Raw genomic sequence first — 19,357 nt, forward strand, 5'->3', positions numbered from 1 at the left:
ACAGTTTTTAGAATTTTTATAACAAATTAATTGCGAAAAATTATTTTTAAAAAATTCACACTTGTAATTTTTACAAGTGGAAATTTTTTAATGATAAATTTGTTGTAAAAATCAAAAAAATTTTTAAATATCTGTTAATTTTAGTGTCATAAATTTAATCCCGTCGGCAATAATTATTTTGACAGATGTAATATTTTTTTTTTTTTAGATTAAAATTAAAATAATTAATAAACAATAAAAAATGGCAGGTATTAATTAATAATAATTAATAGAATTAATAGTACTTTGTATTCTAGGCGAAAAAAAATTTTTTTTTCAGTGAACAAATCGGTATTATTTCAATTATTTATTTAGTTTTAAATATTTATATTTGTATTTATATTTATATTATTTTTAGTGTCCAACGGTGGAAATTATGTCTGGTATTGAAGCATAGGCGCAGCTAAATTTGGATGATGTGCCGTGTTCATTCTCAACGCGGAGATGCTTTTGTTGTACCACTCATCTTCTGCAGACATTCCTGTTGATATTAACAATAATAATAATAATAATTATCCGAAGTATTTACCAATAAATTAAAATAAATTACGTTGTAATTATTTGATCAGGGCCATTAATTCACTGAATTTAATTAATAAGGTGATAAAGAATAATGACAAAGGCAAGAAAGAAGATATCTAAAGGGGTAGAGGAAATTCGAGGAAGAAGGGCAAGTCGATAAGCAATTCTCGAATACTCTTGATTTGATTTAAAAGCGATATGCCATTTTGTACAGGAAATGATGTAAGACGTCGCTTTAAAGGAAATGGAGCGTCTTCGAGTGAGTGAATCTTATATCTTATATCATTCTCCAAGCCCGTCTTCAATTTGTTGTATAGTTTCTACTGTTATTTCCGGTACATATTTTACAGTGTCTCGCTTTTAAATAATTCCTATTTTTTTTTCCTTTTTCAGATTTCGCTTTAATAATTCTAAAAAGAGCGTATCTAAAAAAATACGCTCTTTTATAAAAGCTTTAGCTTTGTAGAACCAAAAGGGGGCTTAAAAAAATTTTTTCTTTCTATAATCAAGTTGAGAATGTATAAAAGTAAAAAAATCTGATTGAAAAATGCAAAAAAAAAATTTTGGCTTTAAAAAAAAAATCCCAGTTACAAAATTTTTAATTTTTTATTTTAAATATTTTGTTTTTAAAAAAATAGTATATTTTATTTTTTAACACAATAAATGTTAAATTTACACATAAAAATGTTAAATATTTAACACAAATTCTTTTGACGCAAAATTTTTTACTGAAGTGTCCCGTCGTAATAAAAACTATAAAAATTTCTAATTTAACAAATATATTTACTACTTTTATGAAATTTGCCATTTGGTCTGAGCCTTGGCATTAATAAACACAATTATAAAAATTCTAATTATATAGAAGATAATTACCCATCGCATCTTGTCGCATTCCCGTTACAGCCGACATATTCGACGCAGAGTGCGACATCGAAAAGGGTTGAGGCATACTTGGATAAGACGACGCTCCCATCTGCAATAAATTATTTTTTTTTATTATTATTTATTAATTGAATCTGTAAAGCTTGTTAAATAATATTAACATTAATATTAATATTAATATTATTAGAAAGAAAAATAATTTTTCAGTGGCATCCGTATCGGTGGTACAAATTATCGGGTCAATTAAAGCGACAGGCTCTCGGTAATCCGAAGCGGGCTCTACTAATTACCTACAAATGCAATTTAGTTACATGGGTATACTGATGAACCACGTGTATGCCACACTACGTCAATTATATTTAATCCATGCGGGTTCAAGATGAATAATTTCATAGAGAATTTTTTTTATTTTACATTATCTATGAAAGCTAATTTATATTTTTTTTATTTCCTCATTTAATATTTAATATTATTATTGATAAAATTTCAAGTATATCATTTTTGAAAAGTTTTACCGATAGAAAAATTCAAGTTTTTTTCTCAGTTAAATCAAAAATAATAAATTGAAATTAAATCAATGATTATTATAATAAATAGTTTTAATTAATAATTTATGTATTTATTTTATACTGTATATACTTTTTTGCTTTGACTGATGATAACTCCGCCGCAAATCATGGTACGGGTTTTTTGATCACGTTAAATTGAAGAGCATTCAATTTTCTGAAAAAGCTTTTCAGCGAAATGATGGAAAAAAATTTTTTTAAGCCCGTAGACTTTTTTTAAGGCGAGAAAAAATTTGGAAAATTTTTTTTTGTGGTTTTTTTTTAATTTCTTCAGACCCGAACATGATAAAAAATTTTCATGGTCATATCTGAAAAAAAGACACTTGAAGCTACAATTTACTTTTTTTTTTTTTTGCTATATGATCATTTTTCTCGGAGTTACAGCTCGTTTTTATACCCCTTAATTTTTGTTACTATTGTATCCATCTTTTTAATCATATTAATTTTTTTATTATTTTGTAACACGATTCATAAAATAAAATTTAAATTGAAATTTACCTGAGGATAACGATTTATCCCATTGATACTATTGTGCGGGTGAGCGTAAGGCTGATACCCTCTTCCAGCACCTGGATAAATATTTCTCATCATCGCACCTTGACATGTAGGAATCGGTGCCAGGGCTTTTTGTAATTGTTTCTCTTGTTTTCGGTATTTGGCTCTTCTATTTTGGAACCATACCTGCAAACAAAAAAATTAACTTACAATTACTGGGATAATAATAATGCATTTTTTAGCTCAATTTTTTTTATATAGAATAGAAGTACCTTTTTGGTCACTTTATTTTTAAATTATTGTATGAATATTCCTATAAGCGCAAGACTTTATAAATTCAATTCGTATAAATGTACTTTATCATAAATTCTATAAAAATTCTACTTAAATAGTTAAATTTTTTACAAATTTAATAAAATATTAAATGGCCAAAATAGTCTTAACCGGTACTTCTACCCTAATTCTTTAAATTGATCTTGAAATCTTTAAAAAAGTTTTACAGAAAAATTAATATTTGTAAAAATAAAAAATTTATTAAGAAATTTTAAAAGAAGAAAAATGCAAAAATTATATTTAAAATTTTTAAATAAAAATAAAAATATAAATATTTTAAAATTATATTTTATACTAAGCGCTTAAAAATAAAAAACTAAAAAAATTACAATTTGAAATAAAATTTTTATAAATTCAATTTTAAATATTGAAATTGTAATTATTCCAGATTTTTTTTTTTTTCTAATAAGCATCATGTTACAATAACATAAAATGTAATTTTTGTATCTCGCTTTTTCGGTGTATATATTTTTACTTTCATGTAAATTAAAAAAAAATTTTTTTCTTCGGTTTTTTAACTTCAAAAAAATGAATTTCTTCTTTTAAAAAAAAAATTAATTTCTCAATTCAAGATATTTTTTTGTTACTAATATTCATAGCAGACAAATTTTATTATTATATATCATTTTGTTGCCAAGAGAAACACCCCCGCGAAAAGAGGGGCAGTGCATAGCCATCACCTATCAGCATTATCATCTCCATCGCCCGTACACAATACAGGACCAGAGACGGATAAGAAAGCCCGCGGGTGTTATACTAGAGGCTGGTAGTTTCCCGAACGAGAGAGAAAAGCTCAGTTGCCCTGCGCTTATTGGACGATAGTAAACGCGTGACGTCATCCCGTGAGATCCCATTGGCGGGCACGTTTTATTGACATTTCTGGACGTAAACGCGCCCCCGAATAAAGCGCGAACCGCGAATTTAACATGGCGCAGTTAAGCGGAATATATTTTTAATTTCGGCTAAAAATTCAAAGTTGACAAGAGAAGAAATTTTTTTTATGGAAAAATATGATAAAGATTTTTTGGTAAAAAACATCCACCTAAGAGTCTTTTTTTTCGTCTGTAGTGTACTGAGAGACGCGTATCCTGAAAGAACTGAAAAGCTAAGAAGAGTTGGTAATTCAATAACCGTATCCACTCTCTTTCTCTTTACTCTCTTGCTACTTCTTGAGATACTGGCTGAGTTTTCAGCAGAAAAAAAGTACTGCTAAAATATATAAAGATATAGTACTTTTTTAAATGTTCTTTTTTTTTTTTTTTTTTTTTTTTTTTTTTTAAGAGCTTAACTCAGACCTTTTAGTTTTGTTTTACATTTTTCTTTAGATTTTTTCTTTTTCAGCGTCTACTGCTGTTGGATGCAGAAAGAAAACCATTTGGAAGCAAATTTCTCACACTGATGTTAAAATTAACTTTATTAAAAAGAAGAAAAATCTTTAAACAAGAAAATTATTTGCAAAAGTTAGATCATTTTTCGATGAAGAAATTAAAATATACTAAAGAAAAATTTAATTTATTTTTCAGAAAAATTATTCTGAAGAATTAAAATGAAAAATAATTAAATAAAGTCAATAATATTGAAAAAATATCAAAAGTTTTAAAATATTGTGTCTTTAATTCTACTTAAAAGTTTATTTGAATAAAAACAATTTTTTTTTAGAAAGAATAATATTTTTTTTTTGGCCCAATAAAATTTTATTTTGTACAAAAAATTTAAGATTGCTTGAAGAAAATTATCTCTTTGATGAATACGTTCTCTTATTTTAGTATCAAATTGATTTTTGAAAAAAATTAATCATTCAAAAAAATTATTTTGAAGAATTAAGACGAAAAATTATTGAATTAAATCAAGAATTGTAGAAAAATATTACAATTTTTATAAATTCTATTGAAAAGTTTATTTGAATAAAAAAAAATAGTTTTGTAGAAAAAATAAATTTTATTTGGCTGAATAAAATTTAATTTTGTACAAAAAATTGTAAGATTGCTTAAAGAAAATTGTCTCTTTGATGAAACCTCTCTCTTATTTTAGTACCAAATCTTGAAAACAATTTTGAAGAGCGTACTCAGAAGTGATAATAGAAAAGTATGTGATGGAATTGAGAAAAAAGAAGAAATATAGCGTATAATAATAAATAAAATGGCCTTAGGCCGGTGCGCGAGTGTGAGAGTGGATGGTAAAATTGAGATGGGAGTCAAGGGTAGGCGATGATGTACCGGAGGCTGCCATTATATCTGAGCTGCCATTTTAAATCGAATTTTATCCACCCTAGATAGATCTCTGAAATGTCTCGGCCTCGAGAGCTGAAGAAGACGCGTAAAGGGAGATCTCTATCTCAGGACTCGAGATTCTTCTCCAGTTTATCTTCCCTCGGCTCGTATCGAGCTCGCGATGGATACGCCACCCTCGAATAATCCAATCCGAGCAACAGAATACAACAAATGGATGATGGAAAAAAGAACCAGTAGGTGTACGTTTAATTGCACGGATGATGATCGGACTAAAGATTTACAGGGAGTAAAAAATTTTGAACAAAATACGAAGAGAAGAAATGAAATCTTGATTTTTTGGTAATATTTCATTTTGAAATAAATAAATATTTACATTAAAAAAATGTAGTACAGTCTGTCTGATGTCAGTAATTAAGTCTGGTCCAGTAAAAACAAATGCCAATTGAATATATCGATTTATTTATTTAAAACACATGTAAAATGCACTGGAGGTCATCAGACTGACTGTAAATACTCCAAACACTGTTTAAAAAAATTAAAGCAGATAATTTACTTTTGGCACTCTCTTGAGGCCTCCATAAAAGTATAATAAATGAAATTTTTTGTTGATAATTAGTTTTCTACCCTAATCTTGCTGCGTTTTAATAATTAATAAAACTGTCCTATAAGTAATCTAAACTAAAATAAAGAAGAACCAAAAAATTAAATCATTCTCAAAGATTATATTGGTTGAACGTTTATTAGTAATTTCTTTATAGTAAAGTTTATTTACTTGACTATGTGATGGGTCCTGAGATAAGGCAGTTTTACGCGCGAGCACTACCTATTTATTTATCATTTTATTTTTTTTTCAATGATTAAATTTAAAATTAAAAGAATCAATTTGCGAAGGACTATTATTTAATTCTGCCAAGTTTAATGATTTTTTATTCAATAATTACTTGGTCAAAAAGCGCCCCAGTATTTTGTTCTAAATTTAAATATTCCCTGTCCTACATGTTCTTAAATCATAATTATTATGTAATTGTTGAAAGAAAAATTTTTTTTACTTCATTAAAAATTATTACTGAAGCGATAAGCTACAAAGCAAAAATTAATGACTTTTTTAAACCATCAAACCAAGATCTAGCATTTTTAAAAGATAAAATTGCTAAAATAAGATATAATTTTTAAAAAATGGAGTTTTAATTTTTTTTAACATTTTTTTCTTTCATTAATGCTCAAAAAAGCCAGAAATTAAGTATTGTCGGCACTTGATATAATTATATGTAAAACACTCGATACTAATAAAGTTCTAAGTATCTACAGTGTTGTTAAAAAAAGTTTTCTTCTTTCTTATTTATTGCAGATTCCATAAAAGTTATTTTAAAATTGTTAAATTATTCAGAGAAGCCAAATAATTGTTAATTTTAAAGGACGATTATTTATTTATTATTGTGTATAAAATTTAAATATTGATATTAATAATTAAAAGGTTTAAGCTCAAACTAAAATCTGTGGTAGTGAGAAAATTCAGGCATTTAATTTCTTCCAACTTTAGAGTTTTCTAACATCAGCAAATATAATTTTTAGGTTAATCCGAATTAATTTTTAAAAAACGAATGGAATAATTGATCAGGATAATTTGGTTAGCTGAGCTCCAGTTAAACAGAAAGTTTTAAAAAAAATACTTAACCGCGGTGAGTGAATAATTTTTGAATCACCGCACAAGAAATCTCATTATAACGCGGAAAAAGTATGAAGAAAAAAAACTGAGATCCGGTAGCCCCGCAATGATATCAAATTAGTCGAGTTTTCATTTGAACTTGCCAATCTCAAGCTCTCAATCTCTATTTTCTCTCGCCTTTTATTTTTACCTTTCATTTAATGACACACTTCAAACGTTATTCTATTAATTCTGCTAATATATTCATATTATCAGGCTACTTTTACTTCGACCTATTTTTCGTTTCGTCTTTTTTACTTTTCAAGTGTTATATCAAAAGAAGACATATATTGCCAGTGTTACAAATTTATCAGCTTTTAATTAAAATGTATAAAAACACCCGGTCATATTTTTTATATCTAAAAAAAAATTATTTTTTCAAAATTTATAATACAATTTTAGAATTTTAAAATAAATTTACATATTAAATATTTTTTACAATAAAAAGTAAAGATTGAGAGCTTATTGTCCCGCTAATTAATAAAAAACTAAATTAATAAAAATTAAATTAGTCATCTGGAAAAATCAAAAATTTTTGAACGTCGGATAATTTTAGTATCATGACTTTGCATACAGGAAAATGAATTAAGTAAATTAAATATGACTTTGACACGTGTAGTATTTATAATACTACCTTAAAAAAATACATTAAATTTATTACAGTTAAAATTTGCTTAAATTTCAAAGTATTTCGCAAATTTACAAAAAAAGTGTAAAATAATCTATTTAAAAAATGTTCTTACGATTTTTAGTTAAAAAAAAAATTTTCACTCGGGTTCAAAAAGTATTTTAAGAATAATAATTGATATAAGAGTTAATATTACCCTAATATAAAAAGATAAATTGAAAATAACAAAAATTGAATTTTTTACAGTACTTCAGAATATTTCCAATTCTTAAGAATTTTTTTTATTATAAAAAATTAACATTGTCAGTCATTTTGAATTATTTTATCAATTCATACTCTGAAAAAAAAAATTAAGTTGAATCAAGAGAAAAATTCTGGAACCAAGAAAATAATTTTGAAGAGTTTCATTGTCTTGCATAAAGACCAAAAATTCTTGAATTAAGTAAAATTTACTTAAATCAAGAAAAATTTCTCAGTGTAAGAATTTTTTTACACAAATTAAGAAGATAAAATTTTTCAAAATTATCTACTTGATTCAAGTAAATTTTTTTTTTCTGTATATATCCTAATTAAATCATATTAAAATTAAATTATAAAATTGTATTTACGATTGCAATAATAATTTTGTAAACTTTGCCATTTGGCAACTGCCTTAGCATTATTAAATAAATAAATAAATTTTTTTTGACGAGGGTGGTTCACAAAAAAAAAGATTAACTAGTATCAAGTGAATAATGTTTAAGTAAATAATTTTATCTTCTTGATTGGAGTAAAAAAATTAGTAAAATAAGAAATTTTTTTTGAATTAAGTAAATTAAATTTTATTAAATATAATAAAACTCTTAAAAATTATTTTCTTAGTTAAAGAATTTTTTTTGTTTAATCAAGTAAATTTTTTCCGTGTATGGTTTCGTATAAATCAAAGCAAAAGAAGATTTAAAAGTGAAGAAAAATTTTTAAATGCCGACGCAGAGGGACAGAAGAATATTAAAAATCTGGCATAGGTACATATAATAATAACGATGATAATATATAGGAAATAGCTCGACGAAGTGCGGAAGTGATGCTTTGTGCATAACTTATATAGGCAGTAGTGGGTGCATCAGTAAAAGCAAACCGCGTTTTACTTGGCATCGCAGTTTAACAGGGTTAAGTCACGGCGGTTCTCGGGCTTTTAACGCAAACAACACCCGTGCATTATATATCAAAAGCGGGAACGCTGCGTCAACTGCTTTAATATGTACCTCCAACCGCCTCGTCGACGGAGTTTTGTCAATTTCTCATCCGCGTATTACTGTAAAATAGGAAGCGCGGGTTGAGCTAGAGGACTGCCTCCACGCCGACCATTAAATTATTTTGAATACCCATTTCTCTTTGAGATCCCATTTAACATTTACCTTTTTTTTAAATATTTTATACGAGCCCTTAAGCTCATTCTACTCTTTACCCGATTCAATTATTTTCCAGGCTTTTTCGCAGCTTGATTTTTCTGATTTTTTTACAATATTAAAAGAAAAAAATACAATAGATACACAAATGGAAGGGGAAGAGGGAGGAGAAATATTATTGGTGAGTATGAGGGAAAAGTCTCTCATCAGATGTGCAGAAATAGAAATAGAAAAAGAGAAAGAGGGTAGAGTTGCAATGGGAATATATATCCAAGCGGAGATATATCTTGAATCGACATTTGCGCTGGTAATTCAATTTAAGCGCCCCTGCACACTCGCGTCTTTCATTCAATTACGCGAAATGAGTCACACTGTGCGCTCGCGAGACCCACTGTAAGACAGAAGGACAAAGAGCACTCTACAGTGTCACTGAGTTTGGAATTTTCAAAAGGTCCTTTTTTGTTTATTTATTGCTTAAAAAGTTTTCAGTTACTCGGTATTTTTTTAATTTTTAATACTTTTAAGAAGTTTTACTTCAGTGGAAAAATTAAGAGATACAATCTTTTGTTTGGAAAATCATTTTGATAAATTTAATTATTTTTAATTCAGAAGAAAAGTTTTTGAACTAAAAAATTTTTGGTTTGAGTCAAGAATTTTTTTACTTGATTTAAAATAAAAAAATTATTTAGAATTATTTTTTTTTAGTTAAGATTTTAATCAAATTGATTGTTTTTAAGGCTAGAAAAAATTTATTACAATTTTTTGTCAGTTTTTTTCCGTGGACTGATAAAAAAAAATTAACTTTGATAAAAAAAATTTTTTTTGAGTCTATAAAATGATTTTAAAGAATTTTTTTTTAACTTGATGTGAAAAATCCGTCTTGGTCTTGCGATTTTCAACCAAATTTTACTCAATTCAAGAATTTTTCTTTTTGAATTAAAACAACAAACTTCTTAACAATTATTTTCTTGAATAAAAATTTCATCTCGCGCCAAAAAAAAAAATTATTTAAATCCTTTCTTAAGTAAAAAATACAAAATAAAAAATTTATAAAGAATACCGAGAGAAAAATTCAGCTATACAGCAGATCATCAAAATGACAATCCGTATCATTATTTTGGGCGTTACATTTAGTTGATTTGACTATACAGATTCTCACGTTAACAAAACAGTTGCTTGATTTGAGGAAACTACATATCGCGTTACTAAAAGGAGTATAAAAAAATTTTTTTTTACTCCAACTAATCTAGGAATGTTTAAAACATTTCGATCTGTAAGAAAAGTGAATAAAAAAATGTTTTTTATATACGCCCTTTTGGCTCTAAGACCAAAAAATTCTAAAGCCAAAAGGGCATATCATTTTTTTTTTAATCATAATTAATTATTAGCCTTAAAAAAAAAAATGTATAATACCGGTAAAAATAATGACTTTTCAAATCGTTTCATTTATAAAAAATATGGATTTGAATTTAGAAAAAAAAAAAAAACTAAAATAACAGTAACATTCTATTTGAATAAAATCATATTTGACTCAATCAGAAAACCGGATCGTTATTTTAAGGAAACGTCATTTGAGGACACATTGGATAGTCATTTTAACAATATTTTTTTTTCCGATAAAAATTTATATTTTACGTGTTAAATAATCAAAACTCTTAATAATTATAATGATATTTCTTCTCAATAATTCATTACAATATTGCTCAAAAAATTTAACTTTAAATTTTGTCAATATTTTGCCCGTAGAATGTAAAAACATTAAAATGTATGTAATGAAATATAGAATAGAAAACTTATATAGTTTTTTCTAATCAAATTTAATCTTACTTGAATAAAGAAATAACCCAAAGCTTGAATAATTACTGCATTAACTTAAATTGCAAATTAAAACAACAAAAATTTGATCTAAAAACAAAAATTCTTGATTGCAAAGTAATTGAAAGGATGATATGATGACAAATAATAAACTAATATATATATATATATATATATATATATATATATATATATATATATATATATATATATATATATATATATATATGAGGAATGATGAGAGTTAAATGGAATGTTATAGGATAGTTGGATACTCTACTCACCTGGATTCTAGCCTCGTTCAATTTCGTGCTCCTCGCTAATTCCTCTCTACAGTATATGTCCGGATAATGGGATTTCGCGAACGCCGATTCCAATTCCGCCAGCTGCTCCTGCGAAACAATTGGAAACCGTATTTGAAGGCACGTCGCTTTAACATCACATCCACAATCCACATCCATCCACACATTCACACATACTCGTCCATACCTACGGACAAATCTAACTCAATGTCTGCATCACGTACACGTTAATCATGTAATCAACAGCGAGGAATGTGAAATAAAATCTGCGTTAATTTATTCCTGTTTAATTTACATCCTCATTAACATTAACTTACAACTTTGATAACTACAGCTCAACCCAATCCAATAATTATCAAATTCAATTTCACCCATTTTTCAAAAAATTCTTTTTCTATTTTTTTTAAATAATTTATTCAAGTAAAATTTATTTATGAATAAATTAATTTATTGAATGAAATTATTAAAAATTATTTCACAATGTTAAATGTCCATAAGAGATATGATTTAAAATTATTTGACAGGATTAAAAAATTATTAGAAAAGTACCGATTGTGGCCATCTTAGGACTATTTTTGGCTACTTGATATTTTAATTAATACAAAAAAAAAATTTACAGGTAGTTGGAATTAATAAATGACAAAGAAAACAATCATATTATTGTTATTATTGCAATAATAACAATTACATGATTGTTTTCTTCATCATCTATTAATTCCAACTACCTGTAATTTTTTTTTTGTATTATTTTATGATTTTGGATGCGATAAAAATTTTTTTTAATCAAGATTAAAGGTTTAAATTACTAAAAAAACTTTTTATTTTAACTCACTAGAAGCAAAGATCAGAAAAATTTATTTTTAGTGTTAAATTTTCTGCTTTAATTACATTTTTTTTACTTGATTAATTTTTTAGCAATTGTTAATAGTGTCGTTTAATTCTGAAATAATTCTGTCGATGCTAACTTAATTAACAGCCGTATTTTAAAGCAGTAGCTTAAATGATAGAGCACTTAACATGTGTTCGGGAAGATCCAGGTTCGATTCTTGGCTCGGTAATTTATTATTTATTATATAAAACATTTAATACAGTAGAAAAATAAAGTCAGATAAAAGATTTCAATATCTATTACTAAATTAATTAACTTATAAACTATTTATTAATTTGTTGAGTATAAGCAATTTTTTTTTTACTTTTAATAAATATTCGTTGGAAAGAAATACAAAATTTAATAACAACTAATAAATGTATTAATTAAAAAATAATTAATCGCTTTAAAATAAAATGTGTTTCACTTATGAATTTATATTAATAATTTACACTAACAAAACAAAATATTTTTAATGCAAAATTATGAATATTGATTATTTAATTTGTTATTAATTTATATATAAGATAATTATAAGCTTTTAAAATTATTATTATTATTAAATAATCTGATGAAATGATAATAAATTTTTTTTGCACAATATTTCGTGTCATATAAAATTTTCGATATTTTTAATCACTTAAATAAAAGAAAATAAATTTTTTCTAATTAATCCTGTAAGTTTATCACCTTTTTGATTAAATAATTGATAATATCAAAATTTATGTTAAAATTTGATTAAAAAATTCTTCAACAAAAAATTAATAATTCTCGGCAAGTTTCTAATAAATATAAAAAAATTAAATAAAATCATTTAATCCCTGACAATAAATTAAAAAATTGAGTTGATAGCTGTACTTATCAGAGTTGTAATAAAAAAATGAATTATCATAATACAAACTTAAAAATAAATACCTGGGTAAAAGTTGTCCTGTGTCGTCTTCTAGCCGGCGTAGGACAGCTTGCTGTGGTTGGTGTGTGGCCGATATGCGGACTTGAGGCACAAGGCTCGGGTTTCAATTTTTTGAAAGCACCCTCTGCACCTGCAAACACCGCGTAACCTCAACAACCACATTTTATTAATTAATATAATATTATTATTAAAAAAAAAAAATTAAATTTATTTTTTCTCAAAAGATATTTCGCGGCTCAAAAGTAAAAGTTTATTTAAATCTTAAAACAAAAATGTATTATTCAAACGGCCGGAGGTCGGAGGTCGGACATCGGACTCTTGAAGGAACGGAAGTAGCTAGGAGCGAATCTGCATGTCATCAGGTTGACGGCGCAGAAGGAGGAGGCGATAAAGAGTGGGCGAGAGATAGACAAAGATAGAGATAGAGGTGCCGAGCAAGCAGCCAAACAAGTCCCTCGCACTGTACTCTAACTTGGTTAGGGCGTTAATGACCTAATCATGTTACATGCTGATTCAATGTTCGAGGATGAATGCTGTCCACTTTACGCGCCTTGCCCCCGTTTACCCCATTCAAACATTCCCGAGCAGAAACTCGGTCAAGTTCACCTGATTACGTTTTATCCAGTCTTATTATTCACTTATTGAGCTCTGTAGACGGTTCTCCAGACGGAGGCGGTGGTAATAATGATGATGATGATGCTGATGATAATAATAATCAATATTATTGTATGTATTTGTATGTAGATGGGATGTTAAGTGCGATTTTAGTCGGGGGGCCACTGATACTCGACACCGCGGGTCGCCTACGGCAACAAGACCATCTGTCATTTTTATAACATCCGTCATTACTGTCACAGCAAAGGGAATAATTCCGACTGCGGAGTAATAAGCCTAACATTTGACACTAATAGTCAGTCGGTACTTTGCTTTGAGGTTATTGTTCGGGGATTTTATGTTTAGAAAAAATTGTAAATTGTTATTTTATTATTTATTTTTTGAGAAAATTTTTTAAATAAATTAAATAAATTTATAGAGAAAAAAATTAAAGAGAAAAATTCTTGGGCTAAGAAAATTATTTTTAAAAATTTTATTGTCTTGATTTAAAATAAAAAAAATTATTTTTTTTTTTTTTTTTAATTAAGGTAAAGTATCCAGTAGTAGAACAGGTTTCGAAGTAAAACGTATTTGACCCGACTTTTAAGACACAAAGATATAATTATTAGTTCAAATTAGTGATTTTCATGAAAATATAAACAATTTTAAATTGATTAAAACGCAAAATAAAGCAAATAATTTAGATTTATATTTTGACGTTTTTAAGATAGACTATGAGAGGAGTAGTAGAACAAATAATTCTGACAAGCCGCAGTAGTTGAACTAATAAAATATATGACATTAATATTAAAAATCATACAGTGAATCTTTAATATGATGATTTAAAAATGAACAAGGTTTGTATTTAATTTTTTAATTACATTTTTTATGATTGATAAAGCAAAGTTTCAATTATAAATCAAAAAAACTCAATTCATAGCGTTTAATAATTTTTAACTTCACTAATCTTTAGCTGTAAAATTTATTTAATTTGCAGTAATTAATGCAAATTACAATGCTGATCACTGGTCTATAAATCTATTAGAGATTAGAGTGCTGTTAAAATTATAAAGCCCCAGTTTGTTCAAGTTCTGGGTACCGTTTTGAAAATTTGGAAGTATAGTTTAATAAAGACGCTAAAATTTAATATAAAAATTATAGTTTATGACTTTGCAAAAAATATGATTTTTGATCCTCCGACAAAATATCCCCAAAATAAATATCCGTGAACAAAATATCTTAAATAATTAAACTTTTTAATAAAACAATTACAAGCGTGTTACCGTGTTGGGTCCTTTTATCATGGATTTTGTTTGATATTTTCTCGGGTATATTTTGTCGAAGGATCAAGACACCTGATACCGTTCGGTTTACGGTTTAGTACCTTTTTCATGAAAAAATAGCATCTATCGGCTATTCTCGGCATATCAACTCTTCAAGTTAAAAAAAATATAATTGATTTGATTTATAATTGAAGAAACTTACAGAAATCAATTACTACTCATAATAAATAGGCATACGGATTTTGTTTTACAATAATTCGAAAAGTTTGTTTAATTACTGATCCCATTTTTATAAGTGTTCAAGTACTGGATAATTTACCTTAATAAAAAAAAATTAGTTTGGATAAAAAGATATTCTTTGGAATTGATTTTCCTGAAAAGAAAAAAATTTTACAAATTTTTAGATACCGGCTACTTTAATTTTTATAAGAGAAAAATTCTTGAACCAAGAAAATAATTTTGAAGACTTTAATTGTCTTCAATCAAGATGAAAAATTCTTTAAAATTATTTTCTTGATTCAACTAGATTTTTTTTCTGTGTTTAACAAAGAACTGAATTATTTTTTATTAATGTAAATTAATAATAATTATGACACCTTGACATCCCACTGACAACTACTCGAAGAATGAAGTACTAAGAGGTGTAATTGTAAATAGATATTGTAAATAGTAAATAGATTCTTAAATGACTCGCGTGACAATGAGATTGATGACAGGATGAAGACTGTATGAATAGTAATAGCAACAATAAATAATAATAGCGTACTAGCTGGGGAGTATTAGTTTAAAAAAGTCCCTTTCAATGAGCGAGAGACCATCCTCGAACAATACTCGACAACAGGTAGAACCATATGTCGGTCTCGCGGGCCCATTGTTCGGTCTCGAGTTTACACCCCCCGTGTTGCCGCAACAAGACTACCGTCACTTGCCGACTCAACGACCGTGAAATTTCCCCATCATCTCGAGTACTCGTTGTGCATTTTTATAAATATGTACACTTATCTAGGTGATAAGTACTTTGTGATTGGTTTTTTAACAGAAAATAATTAAAAAATATAAATTATTTAAGAATTTTTTATTTAAATTATTTTTAAAAAATTAATTCTTGAATTATTTAATTATTATAATAAATTTAATATACAATCTAGTGAAAGAAAATTCTAAAATAGATCTAAGTTGTTAAAAATTAAGATTTTATGCTGCAAAAAAATATTTTAATCCCTTTCGTAATAATTTAAAAAAATTCTAAATTGTACAAAAAAATTTTTAAAAGATTGAAATAGATAAATAAATAAAAATAAAATTTTTTAGTAGTAAGAAGGATCAATAGTCAGACTTTCAATCACAATTTTTTATTTTAAAAAATTTTTATGTGAAATAATAAAATTAAAATTAAAAATATTTTTGTAACTTCAATTTTAAATAATTATTGAAATTATTGTTTGAAGTAAAAGGTTTAAATAGTAAAACTAATTATTTATTAGTTCTAAGTTGAGCAAAAAATGCTTTTATTTATGGAATAATTTTTTTTTAAACTGAGTGTAATTTACTGTTTGTTTTATGATAATATTTGTGTTTATTTAAAAAATTAATAAGTTTAAATGGTTATTTATATTATTAAATAATTAATTTCAAAGTCATGTTGTAATTTTGAAGCTAAGTTAAAAAATGAGCTGTTTAGTAAGAAGATTGAGAAGAAAAGTTTCGAAATAGATCTTAAAAAATGTATTTTAAGTAGTAAAAAGTATCAATAGTAAGACCATCATGTATTTCTTCTTTATTTTGTAGAAAAAATTAAAATGAAAAAAAAATTACAAAGTCTATTTCGATGAAATAAATTTAAAAATTTTATAAATGATATTTTCCACCCGCTGATTTTATAAAAATAAATTATTTATTTTAATTCAAATAATTTCAAGTGTTTTGTTCTTACAGAATTAATTTCAAAGTAACGTTGCAATTTTTAAGCTAAGAAGGAAGAAGTTTGAGTTTAAGCTTAAGTGAAGAAGTTTGCTGTTTAGAGACTGAAAATTGAAGATTACGCAGAAAAGTTTCGGAATAAATCTTAAAATTTATGTTTTAAGTAGTAAAAAGTATCAATAGTCAGACCGGCATCTATTTCTTCTTTATATTGTATTAAAAAAATTGAATTTAAAAAAATAAAAAGTGTATAATAATAAAATTTGAGAAATTGTATAGATTATATTTTCCACCCGCATTTTAAATAATAATAATTAAAATAATCACTCTGATTGAAAAGAACACAAAAATGTTGAACTCTATTCTCGTCAATTAATCGAAGAAATTTTTAAAAGCTTAAACGAACTATTGGAAAAAACCAAAAAGTGTCTCACCAACACTAGTAGCATTCCCGACGCTATTCCTCCCCGGAGTAGCCGCCGGCGTAGGAGGACTGGCCTCAAGCCCCTGATGGACTCCGTAGAGCCCAAAGTCCTGTTCGTTTGAGCTTGCACTGCTGCACTTTCTCTTCTCCTGATTATGATTAATGTGAAAAGTGTCATTCTCGACGAGGCCGACCCCCAGGAGTCCCAAGTTCGGCCTGAGCTCATCCATGAGCTTGTTCTGACTGCAGTTTGCCGCGGCGGCCGAGAAGTTTAGTTGCCGACTAAATATCGCCGGAAAAATGTTGAATTGCTGATGGTCCAAACTAAGCGCGGTGGTCGGCAAAGAACCGCCTACGCCTACAGAGGTCCCGCCGACGGACCCACCGCCGTTACCACCGGATAGGTCGTTAGCCAGGATGATGCCGTTGTGACCCTGGAAGAGGTCCCTGCTGAAAAATCTACCAACTTTTGGGAAGCCACTTCTTTTTTTTCTTCTTCTTCTTCTTCTTCAGAAGACACTAATCAGCTGCTCTACAAACTGGACATAGTTTTTCTACCACAATTTTTTTTTAATGTTCACAATTATTATCAATATTAATTATTATTATTGTTTCTTCTTCAAAAAAATTTTTTTAAAAATGTCTTCACAATTTTTACTATTATTATTTATTATTTCTTTTTAATAAAAATTTTTTTTTATATTTTCAAACAATTATTATAATTATTATTTTTTATTCAAAAAAATTTTCAGATAATTTTTTTAAAAATGTTTTCACAATTTTTACTGATATTAATTATTATTTCTTCTTAATAAAAATTTTAAAATAATTTTTTAAAAATGTCTACAATTTTTAATTAATATTATTTCTTCTTTAAAAAAATTATAAATTAATTAATTTAAAAAAATCTCTTCACAATTTTTTTCTAATAAAAATTATTATTTCTCCTTTTTAACCAAAATTTAAAGATTATTTTGAAAAAAATGTCTTCACAATAATAATAAATGTTTCTTATTAATCAACAGTCACTCACAAAAATCTAAAGTACCAATAATAAACCAAACTTTTCAAAAAATTTATTAAATCGCACAACCATCATCACTAAACACCAATTACATATCTTGGTAATGAGTACTTATCGCTTGACACTTGGCCGTGGCTGCACTTGGTACTTAATCCATTGTTTAACTTCAATCCAAAAAAAAAAAAAAAAAAAATTACAAAGCTAAAAGTGACCGTAAAAATTGTGATTAAAATTTTATTAAATTCAGACGGCGCCTCAGTCGGTCAGAGAGGGGTGCAAGTGCGAGCGACGTCCTTGAAAATTCAAATATCTTAATAATTGGCGGGAGTTTGAGGTAACCAATTGAATTAAATTATTTATTATGATTATTATAACTACTATTATTATTGTCATCAGACAACAGAGTCTCAGAATCGCGCACTTGGCCTCGAGAAATATAAATCGCCGAATAAAAATTTTTAACGCGAACAAAAAAACAATTCGAACAAACTGGCGTACTTTAAGTGTGTTAATACCAAGTATTTTGGAGATCCGAGGATAAATAGAGGGATGACCGGAGACGGGGACACCGCTCGCCGTGAGTTCTTGTGGGATTCTGTCCGCGAAATGTAGTTATCCCGCACAGGATGTCGGGGGATGCGCGTCGAACCAGGGGGTGGGAGCAGTACGGTACCGACCCCTGGAACTGCCGTCAATCCACCCTCGGCCTCACTGGTTGCTCCGTGGGAACGGTTGCCATGGAAATGCCCAATAGAACGTCAAGAAGAGCCAGTGCTTTATCCCGGCTCTCAATATGGCGGTCGTCCAATGAAAATTCCTCTGGAAAATAGCCTGCGAGCGATTTTCTTCTCTGCCCATCCTCTATCATTTTTTTGTCTTGCCATTTCGTTATTTTTTTTTTTATTTTCTTCACTTTTTTACCTTTTTCACTTTTATTTATTTACTTTTTATGCTTTAGGTACTCGGAGCCTTTTTTTGCCCCGGTAACTTTTTTTTCTTCGACGTCCTCACGATGATCTACCAGTTTTTTCGCGGAGCAACAAGAAAAAGCTCGATAGAAAATAGAAAAAAAAATTGTTGATTTTTTTTTTAAGAGCTTTTATTTTTATTTTTATTTTTATTTTATTCATCATGCATTCGATGGATACTGAATGTTTTTTTGCGTTAATTTTATGCCGAAAAATAAAAGACGGGTCAGGAGTTACGTAGGAAAGGAGCGAGATAAGAAGCGATAATTTATACTATTTTTTTAGGCTCTCTAATGGGTTAAGAGGACTGATCGGCGTATATATATATATATATATATATATATATATATATATATATATATATATATATATATATATATATATATATATATATATATATATATATTTTTTTTTTTTGTAAGGAATTGCACTTATTTTATTTGACTTGATGAAAGTC

General features: G+C 27.3%; 1 protein-coding gene across 1 annotated transcript; it reads right to left on the reverse strand.

Moving 5' to 3' along the window:
* Positions 1-413: 413 nt before the first annotated feature.
* LOC141535038 (homeobox protein unc-42) lies at positions 414-17,153 on the reverse strand. Its single transcript, XM_074254779.1, has 6 exons — positions 16,919-17,153; positions 12,690-12,817; positions 10,889-10,996; positions 2,508-2,690; positions 1,435-1,534; positions 414-520 (listed from the first exon to the last, which is right to left on the reverse strand). The coding sequence occupies exons 1-6, from the start codon at positions 17,136-17,138 to the stop codon at positions 414-416; spliced, it is 846 nt and encodes a 281-aa protein (XP_074110880.1). The 5' UTR covers positions 17,139-17,153.
* Positions 17,154-19,357: the final 2,204 nt, after the last annotated feature.

The sequence above is a fragment of the Cotesia typhae genome, unplaced genomic scaffold (assembly GCF_013202065.1).
Source record: "Cotesia typhae breed Kobodo isofemale line unplaced genomic scaffold, CoteBio_Ctyphae scaffold_13, whole genome shotgun sequence".
Lineage (NCBI taxonomy): Eukaryota > Metazoa > Arthropoda > Insecta > Hymenoptera > Braconidae > Cotesia > Cotesia typhae.

What these genes read in the sequence shown, in the direction of transcription:
- LOC141535038 (XM_074254779.1), bottom strand. Translation starts at nt 17,138, where the DNA reads ATGGATGAGCTCAGGCCGAACTTGGGACTCCTGGGGGTCGGCCTCGTC. An exon ending in ACAGGACAACTTTTACCCAG is followed by an intron (nt 10,997 to 12,689) that starts GTATTTATTTTT and finishes ATTGTTTCGCAG; the next exon opens with GAGCAGCTGGCGGAATTGGA. An exon ending in AATGCGACAAGATGCGATGG is followed by an intron (nt 521 to 1,434) that starts GTAATTATCTTC and finishes TAATATCAACAG; the next exon opens with GAATGTCTGCAGAAGATGAG.